This window comes from Sinocyclocheilus grahami, unplaced genomic scaffold, assembly GCF_001515645.1.
Source record: "Sinocyclocheilus grahami isolate Dianchi unplaced genomic scaffold, SAMN03320097.WGS_v1.1 scaffold933.1, whole genome shotgun sequence".
In the NCBI taxonomy this organism is placed as follows: Eukaryota; Metazoa; Chordata; class Actinopteri; order Cypriniformes; family Cyprinidae; genus Sinocyclocheilus; species Sinocyclocheilus grahami.
Window position 1 is genome coordinate 109633 of NW_015506112.1, and position 19823 is coordinate 129455.

General features: G+C 36.9%; 1 protein-coding gene across 1 annotated transcript in view; it reads left to right on the plus strand.

Annotated features, from left to right (window-relative positions):
* The window catches only part of LOC107564425 (astrotactin-2-like), a 243594-nt gene that overhangs the window by 97477 nt on the left and 126294 nt on the right, over nt 1–19823 (plus strand). The window contains exons 5-6 of the mRNA XM_016249517.1: nt 3075–3176; nt 17737–17883. Of these exons, the coding sequence (XP_016105003.1) occupies nt 3075–3176; nt 17737–17883 (249 nt within the window). The remainder of the gene's footprint in view (nt 1–3074; nt 3177–17736; nt 17884–19823) is intronic.

Sequence of the window (19823 nt, forward strand, 5' to 3'; positions counted from 1 at the left end):
CAGAGATGCGCGGCCACTGACTCATCTAGGGGAGGCGGCTTATCGGACCCCTTTTCTTCAGCACCGTCGATGGAGTTGAGGACGGATGAAGAGGCAGTATGGAAGCGGGCGGAGTATGGAGCGCGCCACGATCTGGTGAGCTCGTCGTGGACCTCCGGGAAGAATGGAGAGGTACGCTGACGAGGGGCCTGTCGGCGCCCCGGCAGGAACCATTCATCCAGATGGCTGCGAGAGGGCTCCTCTGGAGGGGACCACTCTAAACCCAGCTCTTCGATCGCCTTGGAGAGGATACGGAGAAGCTCGGCATCCATCCCGTCTTTGGTGGCGCTGGGCGCGGACGATGGCGAGGGGGTGTGGTCAGTCACCGAGCCCAACAGCTCCTCTGCATCCGATGCAGCTGATGACATGCTGTCATCAAGCAGCTCGTCCTCACTTCCCCCAAATGAGATCAGGTCGCTCGCACCAGCAGAGGGACGCTGATCAGACTGGGAGAAAAGGATGGGAGAATACTCTCTCTGGGGCGAGAGCGAGGCACGCGGGATCTGGGCCAACGTGAGCTCGCTCGCAGCCAGTCACTCGAGTCCTCTGCTCCGCTGTTTTTTCCTCACAGATCCCTGGGAGGAAGAAAATGGAAGGGTGCGAGGGGCAGAGCCGCTCTCTGAAAAGAAAGCGATCCGTGAGCGGAGAGAGGCGAGACTGTAAAACTCTCGCAATGAGAGCAAATACCTCCCGTGAGCGCAGCTTCCACATGGGGTTTCCCCAAGCAGGAAACGCACTCCTTGTGGCCGTCGTCGGCATGCAGGGGAGACACGCATGAGCCGCAATAACGGCGTGGCATTTGCAACAACGCCGCTGCTCTTTTAGAAGCTCTTTGAAGTGGGAACCGGACCGGAACTGCTGCGTCGCTGAAGAAGCGGAGAAGCAAGTCAGCCGAGCTGAGAGGTCCTGATTCCAGCTGCGAAGGCGTGTCAACGGCGAGCGGCTTCGGATCAGCTTGAGACGTAGAGTCGTCGCTGAAGGAGAAAAAATCTTGAGAATCCTGTTGCGAACGCCAGCTTATATAGCCAGATGCCCCGCCCATTCTGGCGGGCTTTGGCGGGCTTCGTCGCCATAGGCTCGTGCAGCTCCGCTGCCGCACCATTGGTTCATTTTTAAAGCCCCGCACGAACCAATGGCCATGCAGTTTCACTCCGTGGATGAAATAGGCTTCAGTTCAGGAGAAAAAAGGCTTTTTCCCATATGCGGCTCAAGCAAGATGCAGTACGGGTGAAATATCGAAAGGGAACAGTATCTGTTGGAATCAGGAGTGAGTTGAGTCTCTCTGCATGCTTCATGTAAGAGGCCTCATTTGTGTCACACAAGGAGTTGGTTTTGGAACAGAGAGACAGAGAGAAAGAAAAAAAAAACATTAGATATTAGATTTTTAGAACCAAGCATCAAGATACTTTTTACACCACAAATATGCGACAGCTTGAGATGTGGCTTTTTTAGTTTTGCTTGGTGTGATTGTTTAATGAGTGTGATTGTTAGCTAGAGAGAAAGAACAAAAATCTAATCATTTGGTGGACACTTTAAAGCTATATATATATATATATATATATATATACTAGAATTGTGCTGAAACATAGTCGTATAACAGTTTTAAATAAATAAAATGCAAATATCTATTGGTAGCATTTCCACAATTTCTAAATTTCTGGAAATATACCCTATGTTATGTATACGCTATCATGTCTATAGGAATTAATACTGAAAAATTCGTATTTTTGAAAATCCAGGGGTGTAACGATACACAAAAATAATGTTTTCAGTAAAAAATAATGTTTGTGTGTATGTGTGTGTTAAACAGTGGTTTACCGATTAAACTATGGCTCTGTCTTTAAATATATTCATATAGCACCAACTGGCTGCAACACTATCTTCACACTCTTTATCGTGCTGTTATAAATGGGGAAAAAAGATGTAAAGATCTTCCACTTTTGGATGCAAAATATTGGCCACACTGTTCTTTAAGATCCAATTCTCACTATTAACTACGACTTGTGCCTCAATAAGCTCCTAATTTGCTGCTTATTAATCGTTAGTAAGGTAGTTGTTAAGTGTAGGTATGGGGTTATAAGATCTAAAATATGCTCATGCAGAATAAGGCATTACTATGTGCTTTATAAATACTAATAATATGCATACTAGTTAATAATTAGGATTGGTCTTTAAAATTACCAAACTTTAATATTGCAAAATGTATACTGTCTACTTCTGTTTGATGTGCATGTGTGCGCTGGTGCTCGTTCAGTACAATCTATGTCTAACGTAGACTTGCTTGCTGTCGGGACAAGCCTTTATGCACACATTTCCAACATTTACAGATAAGGATTTAAGTTGTGTGCTGAGGAAAAGTCTGAAATGCATTAAGCAGCACACGTATCAGGAGGACAAGCTATTAAACTATATGCTTATGAGAGAGTTTGAAGTGAAGGTGACACTGAAAAGTATTTTTCAAATGATGAATATAAAAACAGAACACTTGTTTGCATCTAGAAATATTAATATCTGTATTTAGTTATTTAAATACTAAATTAAAACCAATAACCAACCTTTATTAGACATTAATTGCATCGTGTTCCTAAAATATAATAAAATCGAAAAAAAAAAATTATAATCTCTTATTTTTATCCCAAATCCTAAACATAATCACTTTTCAAAACATAAAAAAGTAACAGGCAGAAAAAATGAACAGTGACAATAATTACATAAATATGTAAATATTGTATGTTTTTGTGTCTATACAAAGGTATGTTACAGAAAAGGCATGCAAATACTCATGAGATCAAGTCATTTGAATATATCAGTTAGAGGTAGGATACAATGAGTAAAAAACAAAGGGTAAAAACATTATCAAACTCTTAATAAGCGAATTAAAAAAATTATAATTAGTAAATTACTAGTGACAATGAATGAAGAGCTCACTGTTTGTACATATCCTATAAATAAATTATGAAAACGATTTATAAGTGTAGAAAATGTTTGTGACAGATGTGTGAGATGACAGAAGTGTCTGTGTGTTTTGTGTGAAGCTGGAGGCGTGTTGGGCCGTCAGGGAGATTCTGGATCTGAAATGGATGATGACACTCAACTCAAGTTCTACACGGAGCACAGGGGCCGGCGCCGCAGCAAAGGTAACCGCCTTCGTTTGCCCAACATTCACTTACGTCAGTCGCTTTGCACATGAAAACGTAATAGAGATTTCCAACCACTGCCAAGTCTCATAACGCACGATTCCCAAAATAAATCCCCCAAAAAAGTGCAGCTTCATTATTACATATCTGGAATCACACACACACACACACACGCACGCATGCACACACACACACACACACACAAACATGTAAATACATAACATACAATATTTGGTTAGACTTAATTTCGTAACACTTTATTTGAAGGTGTCCTTGTTACTCATTTTACATGTACTTACTATTATAATAACAATTAATTATGCATAGTTACATACAAGTAACCCTAAGCCAAACCCAAATCCTAACCCTAACCGTATAGTAAGTACATGTAGTTAATTAATATTACTCAGTACTTATATGTATAATTGCACCGTAACAAGAACACCTTCAAATAAAGTGTAACACTTCATTTGATGGATTCCTAGTTACAGTGTAATTATACATTTAACCGAGTATTAACTAACTACATGTACTCACTACACTCTAAAAAAAAATTATAAAAGTATAATAATAGTAAATAAATAATTCAGGGGACATGTTACCACAACTCAAATAATGTATGGTTGCACGTTTAAAAAAAAAAGTAAAAAACTTGTTAAGTTCAGTTGATACAATAATGTGGATCATTACATCAACTTGTTAATAGTGAGAATTGGTCTCTATACTAAAGTCTTACCAAATTGTCTCGTTAACTTTGGAAATTGTGTAGGATAGGACTGGGTAAGCAGAGTAAATGTTGAAATTAAGTGTTATTTTGTGTGTTTTTAAGTAAAGGGAAAGCTAGTGTTCAATGCATACATTTGAAAGCGTTTGTGTAATGTTAAAGTTTTTGTGGTTACCATTGTGTTGAAGAGTACACTACATACATATGACTCTATATGAGCAATGACTGTCTTAATGCCAGTGACAAGTAACACCGCTGACCACATAACATAAGTGACAACTTACATTTAGCATGTGCTAAGATAGCTGTAGATTTGAACCCGAAAAAAGATTATATAAATTGGTTACACGCCCACAGATCCATTTATTGGAGCAATGGATTTATATATATATATATATATATATTAAGGACGGCTCTGCTCTGGACAAATAGTGAGCTGTTCATTTGTTGTCATGGTAGTTAACGATTTATCATTGTTTAATCGGCTCATATGTGTCGAGCGAGATCATGTTTTATTATCCTTTGTTAACAACTTGTTAAACATAACTAACTAATGTAAAGTATTTAAACCAGTAGTAAATGTTTTTTTTTTTTATATGTGTTTATGTTACAAATTAAGTTATTCTAACTCAATACAGTTGTTGGTTGAACATAACATAGCAACATAATCAAATTGACTGCACAAGCCATTTCTACTTAAATTATATTAAACTGACTTATCCTCTTAAGACCCGAGAAAAGATTTTCAGGAAAAAAAAAAATATTTTTTTCATGTCTTTACATTGTTTAGAGCATACTTTTTTTTTTTATTATATTTCATTCATAAGTTATGCTATGTCCTCGGATTTTTCAAATCACCAATACAATTTTAGTTTTCAAGATTTTTTTTTTTTTTTACCAAACTTTGTGTAAAGAGGATTCTCGACTATGTTATAAAGGAATGATTTTATATACCATTTTTCTTTCTGCAAAATGTGTGTAAAATGGCCATAAACTGGTTTTCTCATTATATACAATGTATATATAAACTAAATCTAATTTGCATATTAATGTGTTTTTGGGGCAACATGTAATGAAAAAAGAAGTGTAATAATGGGAGTAATATTTGACAAGATTTTCATAATAATATATAATATTTCATAGCATATTGAAAGATAATGTATTTCCCTATTCATTTGTTATGTCTCCCAAAATGCTAATAAACGTGCTTTTAGTCCCGGTGTCCTCATATGAAGACATGTATGAAATCAACATCCTGTTTCGTAACAGAAAGTCATATTTTGATTTGAAACCCCATAACATTTTCCTGAGATGTTGATTTATGACAGACAGTTTAAAAATCTGTCCGATTTAAATGATAATTACAAAATATGATCATATTTCTATAAGAGTGTCACTAAATGAATATCAGACATTTTTGAAGAGCAATGAGAGGGAGTGGTCATGGTGAAACATCCAAACATTTAGTATCTCTGAAAAGCCCTGCATGTGCTCCGTACAGGACTTAAAACGGTGGCATGTACAGTCTCAGAGAAATTCACTAAAATATAATGTCCTCATATGAGGTCACAGGGTCTCAAAAAATGAATCTCGTTTAATTTAAAAGATGAAGTTTAATGAAGTTTTTTATTTGTTTTACAGTGTGTCAGAATATATTTGTGCAAACTGAATATAATGTTTTCAATTAAAATATATTATTCATAACTCGTATTCACAATGATATTAAGCCTCTTTTCTAAAAACTAGAACAGTATCATTCCATGTGAAAAACGAAAGCACTTTTTCAGGTTAAGCATTCCTCTCAAAGACTTACCCAGCTAACTAAATGCCATCCAAGGTGGATTTTGTTTGAAGTACTTTAAGTCACATCAGGATCATAGTTCACTGTATGCTTCTTTCTGAATGCCCACTGACTTTTTTTTTTCTTTTTAATCTGATTGCTGTTCAATGTCACGCTGCTGTATGAACACTGCGGCACATGCTGATGTGATTTCACTTCACAGATCAACCTGAGCTGCTCGATTGTTTTTACACAAATAAAGTGGAAAATATTAGTTTTCTGAAAGGAAAAATATATGAGCATCTTGGGACACTGTGAAAACAAATTCATGGTGATATGACTATGTGGCATTATACAGGCCTTCGGTGGCCAAATGTGTTGCTGCTTTGTTCACATCCAGAAGAGAAGAACTGGAAGAAGCTGATGCACACTTCAGAGAAAACATAAGCTCCTGAACATGTATCCTGTATGAGACGGAGAAAAAAAAAACATCCTGACAAATAAAAATAAACTTTACATAAATCGAGTACAAGTTAAGAGAAGTAATTTTATTTTTCTGTTTCAACAATACATTATTAAAAGGAGGTGCTTAACATTCCAACCTCAGTATTCTATAAACTTTTATTTGTATTTGCATTTTTTTTTTTACTTTTAGTTTTATTTTATATTATCGTACATTTATTTGATGCATAGTTACCTAGCCCATGTTGACAACATACCGTTTACAACCTTGATTTGATTTAATTTAATTTTATGTTAGATTATAGTTTATCTAATGTCTCAAAAAAGCATGGGGATTATGCTTTTATTGCTTCAAAAATGTATGAGGCACCAATATTTACCCTATGTTTGGAAAGTGACACCGATTAAACCAGGGTTATTACTGTTAACTAAAACTAAATCAATCAATCAATTAATCAAAGTTACCTAATGTTAATGTTACTTTAAAAAAATGTTAATTGAAATAAAATAAAATACAAATATTTTTACAAGGCAACATTTCTAATTTCCATTTAAAATACTAAAACTAATAAATACAAATTAATAGAATCGATATAGACATAAACGATTAATAAAAGTGTCAAAAAAACTATTACAATTATATAAAATATAAAAAAATAAAATCGTATTCAAAATATGAACAAAGTGTATTTAATGATATTAAAATAACACCGGTTTAAACGTCCACTAATGTTAAAGTGGTGGTTCATGAATCAATGCAGCAGATCACATCACAAACCTAAAGGAACACATCAAACAAAGCCAAACTGGAAATTGATTTTTTGGGAACAAAGATCTCTCAATGCAAAGCAGCTCACCATGTCTGCAAAAGTGGAGGAGGAGGAACAATCAGTCACTTCCTATTGTTATTTTACCAGGGATGAGAGACAAACAACTCCTGATAGAGATGATTAGCCCAGCGTGTAGCATCAGAGTCCTGCAGTCACACTCATCTATCACCAGCTTTCAAAATGGCCCGCTGAGAATTCATGATGATGCACAAAGCGGGGCATCGCAAGAGACCAACATCACTCTCAGTCTGTTTAATCGCACAATGATGAATTTAATACCAAAATATGAACTATAAACTGCAACTGTGTTATAAATCCCAGTGAGCTGCGTACCTGTCAAAACACTTTTCCCATACTGCGTGATTTGTAAACTCATACTCTACATTTTTATGTTTGCATTACATATGTTTGGCTTTTCTGATGTAGTAAACTTACTCGATAGTGCACCTGGTACAGCATTGCACTTGTGATTTGAAGCGCACAGGTACGTGTCACAGGAAACATGAGTTACAATAAAAGAGCTCAAAGGCTTGTAGAAGCAAGAAAGAAATAGCATGGTTGCGTCAGCAAATGTGTTTTATCTCACATTTGCTTTTGTTAACACTATCCGGTTAGGTTTAGTGAAGTGGTATGTTATTTTCAGACGTGATACAGCAACCTTTTAGCACCACTCACCAGACATTTTCTTCCCAAACTGCCACGATACATACAACAGCCAATGTAAGAAAACATTGCAAGATTCCATGTTTACCTGTTTCAGAGAAAATAAAACATGTTGATCTCCACTCGCTGGACATTTCACTTTGACAGTATAGTGAAACATGCAAAAATCAACATAATGTTATAGTTTTGCAGAAATGATAAAACAGTCAAGGTTTCCTATTATTATTATTATTATTAATAATAATAGTATTATTTTAAATAAAAATGTATTTGTGCTGTTAAAACTAATATCATAGCTAACATTCCTAAATACTCCTAAATTATCACAACTAAATCACAATTTGACAAATTTCCAGCTTGATTGGGAAATCCCGTTCCACACATCTACTTAATTAATAATTAGGGACACTATTAACTAGTTGCTTATTAGCATGCACGTTACTAGCATATTAGCTGTTTACTAGTCTAAAGTATAAAGCACATATACCTTATTCTGCATGACTGTATTTTAGATCCATTAATCCTACACCATACCTATACTTAATAACTACCTTACTAACTGTTAATAAGCATACAATTAGGAATTTATTGAGGCAAACAACGTAGGTGACAGTCAGTTAATAGTGAGAATTGGTCCCCAAACTAAAGTGTGACCAATAATTCATTTAATATTTTCTCCTAATTTTCTGATTTTATTGTTGTTGGTATTGTCATGTTGCAGTATTTTACTTAATAAAAAATATTTATATTTTTGGTATTTTATATGCTCTGTTGGTGGTTGGTGGGGTAGCATAATCCGGGGCATATATATATATGTTTGCTTTTATCCCCACCGGGAATAAAACATAATTCAGCAGAGGCAGGGATACATAGACCAGATCCGAGCCAAAAGAGCCGAATCTTTGAAAAGAGCCGAACTTCCCATCACTAGCAGGCTGATGGACCCTTAAAGGGATAGTTCACCCAAAAATGAAAATGTTATGTTTATCTGCTTACCCCCAGGGCATCAAAGATGTAGGTGACTTTGTTTCTTCAGTAGAACACAAGCTGAGATTTTTAACTCAAACTGTTGCAGTCTGTCAGTCATATAATGCAAGTGGATGGGAATCACGGCTTTGAGAATCATAAAACATACACAGACAAAACCAAATTAAACCCTGCGGCTCGTGACGATACATTGATGTGTAAAGACACGAAACGATCAGTCTGTGCAATAAACTGAACAGTATTTATATTGTTTTTACCTCTGATTTTCACCGCAATGTGCGAACTTTCCAGAGCGCCTTCGCATCTTCTTCTTCAGCCTGCACGTGAGGCGTCTTCTTCTTCTTCTTGCTTTACGGCGGATCGCAAACTTATAAGTGCATTGCCACCACCTATCTCTCAAATGGACCATTGACACTCCCGATTGAGATTGTAGATAGAGTAGAGTAGATAGAGAGATAGGTGGCGGTAATGCACTTATAAGTCTGCGATCTGTTTACTGATTGTTATAATATCTGCATCTGTGCAGTTCTTTGTCATAAATACAGTTTACAAAATATCATGGGGGAGCAATAATCGTTTCCCCATCTACTGTAGCCTAAGTTTTCACTGCGTTCACCCATCATCACACCACAGCTGTTTCCCCCAGCGAAAATTAAGCACATATGGATGCATACTTTATAAAATGACCATGTTGCCATTTTCATTTGAAAATGCAACTTTCAATATAATACATATTCCAGTGTATGTGGCAAAGAGGTTTGCATACTTGAGATAAGGAAAGAGGGTTGTGCTAGAAATGCAAGCAGTACAATTTTGTGTTTGTACAGTGAACAAGTTGTGTGTGTGAGATCATGAAGACTTGAATTTGGCTTATTCAGTACTCAAATGTTATACCTGTCTATGCAGTACAGCGGAATATAAGTTTAGTATACAACCCCATTAATCAAACATTTATTTATTTATTTACTTATTATTCTTATACCCTGTCTCTGGGGGCTGAGCCCCCCTAAAATTTAAATCCTAGAATCGCCCCTCCTTTCAATGTTTTCTATGGGCATTCATATAAACATTGTGTGCGAACGGGCTGATTTCAGATGGGATTTAAGTGGGATTGGTTTGCAGTAGGCGTTTCACAGCTTTATTCCATCCTAACTCAAGGTGAACCCGTATAACTGTCTTCCACAAACGCTCTACTGTCAACAGCCTTACTTTGAGCAGCAGAAAATAATTTACCCGCATATACGTGAACTCATGGTGGACATGCGAAGCAGACAGTTCAGCAGGGAGCACTCACTCTTAAAGGGGCCACATCTTTTTTACTCGTTACATTTAGTTCAGTGATAGTGAAGAGTTTACGAAACGTTATGTTTAGTGATAGTTAAAGATAATTACGAATTAGTTTAATATATAAAGATACAAAAATATATAATAATTAAGGTAAGAGGATATGACGACGATATCTATTGATTGACAAAATGTAACTATTTGCTCAGGTCACCTGAGCCTGAGTCAGGTGGTTGCTGGGACGGGCCTTCATCTATCAGCTTACAATGTGATTCCTGTTTGTAATGACACACAGTGCACATTTCTACCTAGGTAAGTTTGAGCTTTAGTTAACTAAACCTAAAGCTTTGTTCACTTGTTGCTGCATGTCGCCAGGGGCTGGCGATGAGGTTGCTAGTGGGCGTTCTCACTACTAGTTGCCTTGAGAGCGAATCAGGTTTCTTGCCGCTAAATACAAACATTTTGGAGGCAAAAGACTAAATATAATATAAATATGAATTAAATCCGTTCATACAAACAAAAAAGAATGAGAAACAGAGCCTACTTTTTTTTCCATTGCATATGTTTATCTACGGCTGAGAGGAGAACGATCACATGAGCTCTACTGTCTTCTTTCCTATTGGCTGTCGCTCCCGAAAGTCGCTCTTCATTTGCATAAAGTTGAAGGATTCTGAACTTTGTCGTGATGCTGCGGACACGCCTCATCCGTCGCCAACAGCCGCTGTCGCACTTGTCGCCGGAAATCACCAGCTCTCCATTGAAATGAATGGGATCTTGTCACTTTGTCGCTTGTAGTGTGAACGGGGCTCAAGGGTACAGCACCCAGGTTCACATTGCTAAGCCACTAGTCAATTTATCTGGGCTTCTCTAGCCCAGAAACACATTTAAGTCAAGTCACTTAGCCATTCGGCAAACCAGGACCAGGCTCACATAATGTATATACACTCTTAAAAATAAAGGTTCTTCACGATGCCATAGAAGAACCTTTTTGTCTAAATGGTTCCATAAAGAACCTTTAACATCAGAAGAACCTTTCTGTTTCACAGAAGGTTCTTTGTGGCGAAAGAAGGTTCTTCAGATTACTAAAAGGTAAGAAAGAGATGGTTCTTTAAAGAACCTTTGACTGAATGGTTCTTTGTGGAACCAAAAATGGTTCTTCTATGGCATCGCTTGAAGAACCTTTTGAAGCACCTTTATTTTTAAGAGTGTATATATATATATATAGATAGATAGATAGATAGATAGATAGATATAACTAACGAAACTAAATCAATAAATACGCAACAACAACAAAAAAAAGTCACAAGGCTAGTTAGCATGTTCAGTTATTTGTGGCTGTAGATATTGTGACTGCAGGCAGGAAGCAGCTTTCTCCTTTGATGGCCGTTCAAATGTTGCCCTGAATGCTGAGAAACACAAATTTATTTCCAGCAGCATACTTACAGTATATTGCCTGTTTGTTTTGAAAGGCTCTTAAAAGCATGAAATGGCCTTGTTTTGTACTTTTCCCTTTTAGTGAAGGGCTTGAGACTGTGATATTATAGTCCTCCTCCCAAGGCAAGCATCACAATTGTTATTGCATACAGATCCAACATTTCCACAAACTCCAGTTGCACCTTTTCCCACACCATTTGTGCTACGGATGTGAAAGAGACCTTAAATCATACAGCTTGTGAGAGGTTTGTTGTCACTTTTCTGAATGATCAGGCTTGCAATTTTTACCAGGAGGATGATAAAACCCATAGACCTACATTAAACCCAAGCCATATACAGACCATAATATATATCACAGAGATGTTGGGCAGACAAAACATGTGGTGGAGGGTTTTGCACAAGCAAGCACCACCCATTTATGTATTCACTGTTATCGTTTGCAGTGTATTCTCCCTTGCAAATCTCATAGTTAAAATAAATTGCCTTGGAAATTTATTTCGCTGCGTTTCAGCCCTTTTCATTGTGGTGGTGTCGGTCTACAGTAAATCGATCTGTATCAAAAGCTGCAGTGGTAGAACTGCTGAAAACCTGCTCACTATCAGACCAGGGGCTCTGAGCAGAAGGGACAGAACAGGGTTCATTATTGATTCCTCAAGAGCTGTTAGCTCTTCTGAGCCGCTATAGCCATGAATTATCCCTCATACTCCATCTGTGCTGATAGCTGAGCTATTTTCAAGAGGATGTTGTGGGTGTGCATTCGAGGACATGCAAAAATATAAACATGTCATACTCAGAGTTCAGAGAGGATCCATCTCCACGGTTCTGTTTTTTTTTTTATATACAGTGGTGTGAAAAAGTGTTGGCCCCCTTCCTGTTTTTTTAATTTTTTGCATATTTGTCACACTTAAAAGATTCAGATCATCAAACAAATTTTAATATTACACAAAGATAATGCAAGTAAATACAAAATGCAGTTTTTAAATGATTATTTATTTTATTAAGGGAAAAAAGCTGTCCAAACCTGCCTGGCCCTACGTGAAAAAGTAATACTTGCATTATCTTTGTGTAATATTTAAATTTGTTTGATGATCTGAAACATTAAAGTGTGACAAACATGCAAAAAAATGAGAAATCAGGAAGGGGGCCAACACTTTTTCACACCACTGTATATATTTATATTTGTTTTCTTGTCGAGCTGTATTTTTCAGTTTTGAAAATGGCCATTGATAAACAGCATAGACTGAAGTTATCCTCTGAGTTATTGCATTGCAGACAGACACAGAAAACACATTGTATGTGTATATGTGACCCGTGCTGGCAAAATGAGTCGGAATGCACACAGGGTAATTTTGAGATACACGCAAAAAAGTGAAAAGTGTTGATTTTAGTCGAATTTGAGATTTTCATAAAAATGAGTTCATTAAACCCATATCTAGCGATCCCAATGCTTCAAATAGCAATTAAACATCTACATTTATCGTTATTTGTACGTTTTCTGAGAGGAGTACCTTTTCTCCGCTCCTTTCTCGCTGACTGTCATAAAGGCGCTTCCGATTGCGCGCGATCCCGATAAATATACATATTGTCACAAACCCCAGCTGGAGTGCCCATGAACCACCAGAGGGCACTCCATCCCAGACTGTTGTTACACTCTCACAGACTACATTCCCCATAATCCTTTGCCAGACTCATCACTTAATTGCATTCACCTGTGTCTTGTTACCCCGTTACATCTGTGTTTTCTGAGTCACATAGCGAAACCTTGTTAGTTGTAACTGCATTTCTGAGCACTCTCCCAGGTTTATGTCTCTTGGTTTTTTTGATCTCTTGCCTGTTTCTTGGATTTACCCTTTTGACTGAGTTCCCTGCATTGTCGTTTGTCTGGATTGCCTACCTGTGTTTTGACCTGCTGCCTGTATTTTGGATCATGTCTCTGGTCTGTCCTAAATAACATTTGGATTTCCTATCTTTCAAGTCTCCAAGCAGTATGTTACACATATACACAGAATTACAGTATTCATGCAAGCATAATCTGTTATGTCTTAAGTGTCCGTTTGGCGAACTGTTGGGGAAAAACATCTGCGTAACATATTAGATCCGTGCATTACAGTAGGTCTTAATATATAGGCCGTCTGTCTCATTAATGTTAATCTAACGATAAAAGAAAAGAGGGAATCACTCGCTGCTCTTGATTGAACTGCTTTTGCAGTTTTAATAATATATTTATTTGTAATAAACTCACTAAAGGGATTTTTACATTTGATTATTTGTTTTTCTTACTTGAATGCTTTTGCTTAGATGTAAAATGAAAAAAGCAATGCATTTGTTTTTTTCTTAAATTTGTTCTACTGTTTTTTCTGTTTGTTTTTATGCATGTATCCTTATAATAACAAAGATAGAATAAAACAAATATGATTATTAATATAGTAATTATTATTATGAACTGGCGGGAAAGATGCAACTTTGCTCTGTGCTTTGGAACCATTAGAAAACTTTAACTCGATTTTTCACAAAATTGACTTTGCTGACTCCATCGACGCATGTAGCTCAGTCATTCAACCAGTGGTTGTCATTTTTTATATGTACTGTATGCATGAGCATTATCATTGCACAGCCAGTAGTGTTGTTGAGCATTGTGTGGAAGATGCTCTCTAGCATGAAGGACACACAAGTGTGAAGCTCTGCTAAGCTTTGTCAAGGACTTGCTCATTCACTTCTGAAACCCGAGAGAGCGTGTGTGTGTGTGTGTGTGTTCAGTGTTAACATGGTGTTGTGTTTGTACATATGCTAATGTGCTCTTAGGTCTTTCACAGTGATTGCGGCCCATTTCACATTTAAAGTTGTCATTAAACCTATTATTTCAGTGACTGTTCAACAACTAAACATTGCAATACTCCTCTCTTTATGTATCAAGTTCTTTATGTATTAGTCACACATATGAATCATTGTTGAAATACTAAATACAATTTGTCAGTATAAAGGGAGTTTCTATAGCAAAAAATATATCAGGGGGAAAAACAAAACTAGCTGGTTCATTTTCAGGAAGTAGTGCCATTTAAGCTAATGCCATACAAACTAACTAACAAATAAAAAGGTGGATGCATCCTAGATTAGTGGTCAATGGGTTACTCAATGGTGATTTTTAAAAAGAAAATGGGCTACATTTGTAAGATCTGGTTGTATCATTGTATTTCTGTGTGCATGTCTTGCAATAAATCATACATTGTAATTGGAAGAAAATATTGATAAACCATTTTAAAACAATCCTGTTAAATGCTTTTACACCACGTCACTTTATTCACATTCAATATTATTGTGTGTTTGGGTCAATAACACATTTGCTATTGGGATTAATGTAGCGTTCTTGTTCAGAATTCAGCTCAGAATAGTTCTCGAATATACATTCTACCGACAGTGTGCAATGGACACCATATTAAAATACTCTGACAATGTTTTCTTCATGACTATGCAATGGTGCCTCAACACAAAATCTACAGAGCAAAACATACTGTGTGGCCAGTGTAGTCAGATTCTGAAGAATGACTCTCGACTCTACAAGCCAGTGGATCAAAACCATAAAGCATAACAATTGCATTTTAATTTTTTTTAATGAACAGGCGACCAAAAAAAACAAAAAAAATCAGTTTTCAGTCTAAGTAGTAAGGATATAACTGTTGGAAATTTGTGTATTTTGGCCTTAGTATTGACAGTTTTATGCATCCAAGAAGAATTGTTCCAAACCACAGAACCATTGCAACACGGAGGAGCACACAGTTGTGATGTTTTGTGCCTGAATGGTTCAGTGTTTTTGAATGAATCAGTTGAGTGAATAATACAATGACTCACTAACCCTAACCCTAAAACCAGGTATTACAATGTAACTGTTGCATAAAAGTATTTCAAATGTATACAAAGTAGGAATAATATTAATATTTTAAAAGGATTCAAGGCTTTGATCTGTCTTCTCTTTTGGTACATGACGGTTTTTCATTCCTGTCAATGTGTTAAAGACTAGTTTCCGACTAGTTCAATTGTGTCATGCAAACTGGCCTATAAAATAATGGGCAACACTTTAAGGTTTTTTAAGGTTCAATTTGTTAGCATTAGTTAACTGCATTACTAAAATGAACTAACAATTGAAATACTTCTAAAGCACGTATTAATCTTAGCTATTGTTAATTTAAACATTTACGGATACATAATTACAATCCAAAGTTGTATCTGTTAATATTTGTCATGGATTTGAGCTAACATGAACTATTAATTTTAACACAGATTAATACGTTATAACAAATGCATTACTAATGGGACCTTATTGCAAAGTATTAAGTTTTAAGATGTGCTACACACACACAAAAGTAGGCTCTGTTTGTATGAACGGTGTGTATTCCACAGTAAGATCTATGAAATACTGTGTGCATATCCTGTATCTGTTGTTTAAGAGCGTCCCAGTTATTCATGAGTTCAGAACCACTTCCAGTTTGTTGACTTCATCTCATTTTTGTTTATTTTACACTTTTGTTTGCCTTTGTCCATGTCCACCGGGTTTCAAATCCACTTACCCAGCGTCCATTATCCGTTTTTTTAAAATATCTTCTGGATCTCCAGTCGAGATTGTGCTAATAATCGTGTGCTGTTCACCGACGGCTACAGTTAGGAACAGATTGTTCTGGAAGAGACGTGAGATACTGTGAATGTTGCACTGTGACGAACAAGCCAGGTGTGACCCTTTGGAGGAGCGCTGAACACGGCAGAGACAACAAATCTAATACAAGCACTTGTGAGATGTTGAATGCAAACTTGAGATGTTTGAATGTAATCTACAGAAATCTCAGGTTGCTTGAAGAGGAGTTACTTCACTTTTTTTTCACCCCACCAGGCCCTCTATAACACTTAGTCGGGTGAATCTCAGCACAGTTTCCAAGACAACAGTGATTATATATTATTTTCAGGCTAACACTGATATCTAAGTCCTGTTGGATAATGATGAAAACCCATTATCTGTTAATCTGCATAAAGAAATCAGTCAGGTCTTAACAAGGACTTTTCTAAACTTAACTAATTAAAGAACAGAATAAGAGTTTGTTTGTGAAGGCCACCAATATGTCCAAAGGAATGTTATTTCTTGCTTGCTGGGAGCTGGTACTGGTATTAATTAATGGTATTAATGTTACCTGTTCATTATTACATGCTGTTCTTTCACTTCAAAGCATCTTATCTTCAACAAAGCTGCCAAAACCTATTTGTCGGTTCTTAGATGTGGATATTTCAGAGTTTAAGTTTAACCTCTGTCTCGCAGACGAATCACTGCATTTGGACTTTAACCTTTGTTTTCTATGTTACGTAAATCTGATCGTCATCACAGAGCTTTGAGACATGGGAATAAACACTCCCACGTCCACTCCACAGGGAGCTCGCGGATTCAATTTATGGCCAGGCTGTCCCCAGAAAGCATCAGGACACTTGTCTTTCCTCGTTTTTATTGTTGCATTAGAGCTGCTTGCTGTATTAAGTGGTCCAAATTGACCTTTTTCTAAGCTCCTCCCCTTTTATGGATATTGTTGCTCACTCAGGCAAGCTTTATAGATCGTTCCATTGAAATGAAGTGGAGAATTCTGAGAACAGCTTGGAAAATTTATTATATTAGACAGCGGCATGATTAAACTGTGGAGACAAAAAAATCAGAAAAAAATCACAAGCAACTAAAAAAAAGAAAAGCTTTCGAAACATTGAGATGAGTGTGAGTGAACAGAATCGTTCCTGATGTTTCTACGATATCCTCAGCAGTGTAGAGGAGACCAGAGAGTGTAATACTCATACATAGTTATTTTTGCAAATCAGCATATTAGAACGATTTCTGAAGGATCATGTGACACTGAAGACTGATGCTGAAAATTCAGCTTTACATCACAGGCGTAAGTTACATTTTACAAAAATAAATAAATTGTAATATTTTCACAATATTGCTGTTCTTACTGTGTTTTTGATCAGCCTTGGTAAGCTGAATAAGCTACTTTTAAAAAAAAGTCTTAGCAAAGACCAAACTTTTGAACAATGGTATAGATCAGGGGTGCCCAAACTCGGTCCTGGAGGGCCGGTGTCCTGCAGAGTTTAGCTCCAACCCCAATTAAACACACCTGAACCAGCTAATCAAGCTCTTATAGGCATACTAGAAACTTACCAGCAGGTGTGTTTAGGCAAGTTGGAGCTAAACTCTGCAGGACGCCGGCCCTCCAGGACCGAGTTTGGGCACCCCTGGTATAGATTAAAGAAAGAGCAAAAGCTTGCCTGATAATGGTGGAAGGCAGCAGTTCATTTGATGGTGAGTGGGAGAGGTGTGACGTCATGTGAAATCACAGCAGGAGTCTAATCATGTTCTTCTCTCTGTTCCCACAGGCTGCCCTCAGAGTCCCATGAGCAAAGCCTCGCTAACACTGATCACTGTCTGCACGTGTGTGGTGGCGGTCGTGTACGGCACGCAAACGTCCTGTCCTCTCACCGTCAAGGTCACGCTCCATGTTCCTGAACACTTCATCGCTGACGGTGAGCAATCTACAGTCAGCCACAGTTAATTATTTTAAGACCGTAAGGAACCTTTTTTTGTCATAGTGCCTTTTTACTACATTAAAGTAGATTCAGAACAACAATACAAACAAAATGTTAATGATATCAACATTTATTTACCTGATTCCAACATGGTGAATTGTAGGCTTTTTTTGTTTACTGTGATGTATTTAGGAGACTCTTGTGTCTAAAGTGACTTGCATTGTGTTCAAAGTATCTTTACATTGTTTATTAGTTCATGCATTCGAATGAACAACCTTGGTGTCAGAAGGCAAAATTATATTTTGCTGCTTCGCAAACACTTTCAAAGTGCACTAACAGTGCCTTCAGATTTATCTGAAACAGATTTAAGTGGCTCGTGTTTCACGGGACTCGTACCCAAGTTCTTTACATTACAAGTGCAATGCTGTACCGGGTGCGCTTCTGAGCAAGTTTACTATGTCAAAAAAGCCACACATATGGAGCTAGTTATGTAATGCAAACATCAAAATGCATTAGTCTACAAATTATACACTATGATGAGTTCATAAAATAGTATTAAAATAGTAAAGTGCAATGCTGTTCCGGGTGCGCTACTGAGCAAGTTTACTACAGGGCTCCAAACTGCGGCTAAAACGGTTGCATTTGCGACCAAAAATATTAAATTGCGAGTGAAGTTTTTGCTGAGGCACAGCAGCATTGTCGCACACAGTCTGCTAAATATCAGACAGTTCAGTTGTGCAGCGCGAGAAAGATTGAAGTGACGGAGACGTAAGAAGTGAAAGTACAGAAAAACAGCATCTATTTCGTGCACAACTTGAACAAAGTACAACAAAGCTGTAAGCTGTGTGGATATTGGCAATATCATTAACAATTCTCGTTTATAATCATTACTAATATGGCTTCTTCTTAACAAGATCTTAGTATATGCTGTGTTCTGTTAATGCGTGAACTTCATTATTTGAAGCACACTTGCCGTACAGTTATCGCAAAAAGCTTTGTGCTTGGTTACTTTTTAACAAGCAAAGTATCAGCTTTAAAATTATTCAAAATTCATAACGAAATACAACCAATGCATACAGTTGTGCTTAAAAGGTTCGTCACATAACCATTTTTGGTTCCACAAAGAACCATTCAGTCAAAGGTTCTTTAAAGAACCATCTCTTTCTCAACTTTTTGTAATCTGAAGAACCTTCTGATGTTAAAGGTTCTTTATGAAACCATTTAGACATAAAATGTTCTTCTATGGCATCGTGAAGCACCTTTATTTTTAAGAGTGTATGACAACATTTACAGGATGCATTGAGGTGGAGCCCAAACTACACTCAGTGACCAAGTGATGCTTATGGTCCACGATATTGGTACAGATTCTGTGTAATAAACAATGCGTGACTATTTCAAGTTGGAAAATACATTTAGTTTCCACTTTAAGTGAACCTTAGTTCCCAGGTCATCTACAAGATGGATTCAAATGCTGATAAAGTCAAGAAAAGATGAGACATGAACACATGACAGTATGATTGAAATGTTAAAATGTAAAAAAAATCAAATAAATAAAACGTTTATTATATGGCACATAAAAAAAATAATTTGGCGTCTATGTTTTTTTTCTTATAGGATCCAATGGCTCCTTACTCAATTTTTTTTTGTTTGGCGCCCTGTACTATGTCATAAAAGCCATACATATGGAGCTAGTTATGTAGTTATGTAATCAAAATGCATTAGTCTACAAATCATGCACTATGGTGAAAGTATTTTGAGCTCATAAAATAGTATTAAAGTATTAAAATGCAATGCTGTTCCGGGTGCGCTACTGAGCAAGTTCACTATGTCAAAAAAGCCACACATATGGGGCTAGTTATGTAATGATGACATCAAAATGCATTAGTCTACAAATCATGCACTATGATGAAAGTATTTTGAGCTCATAAAATAGTATT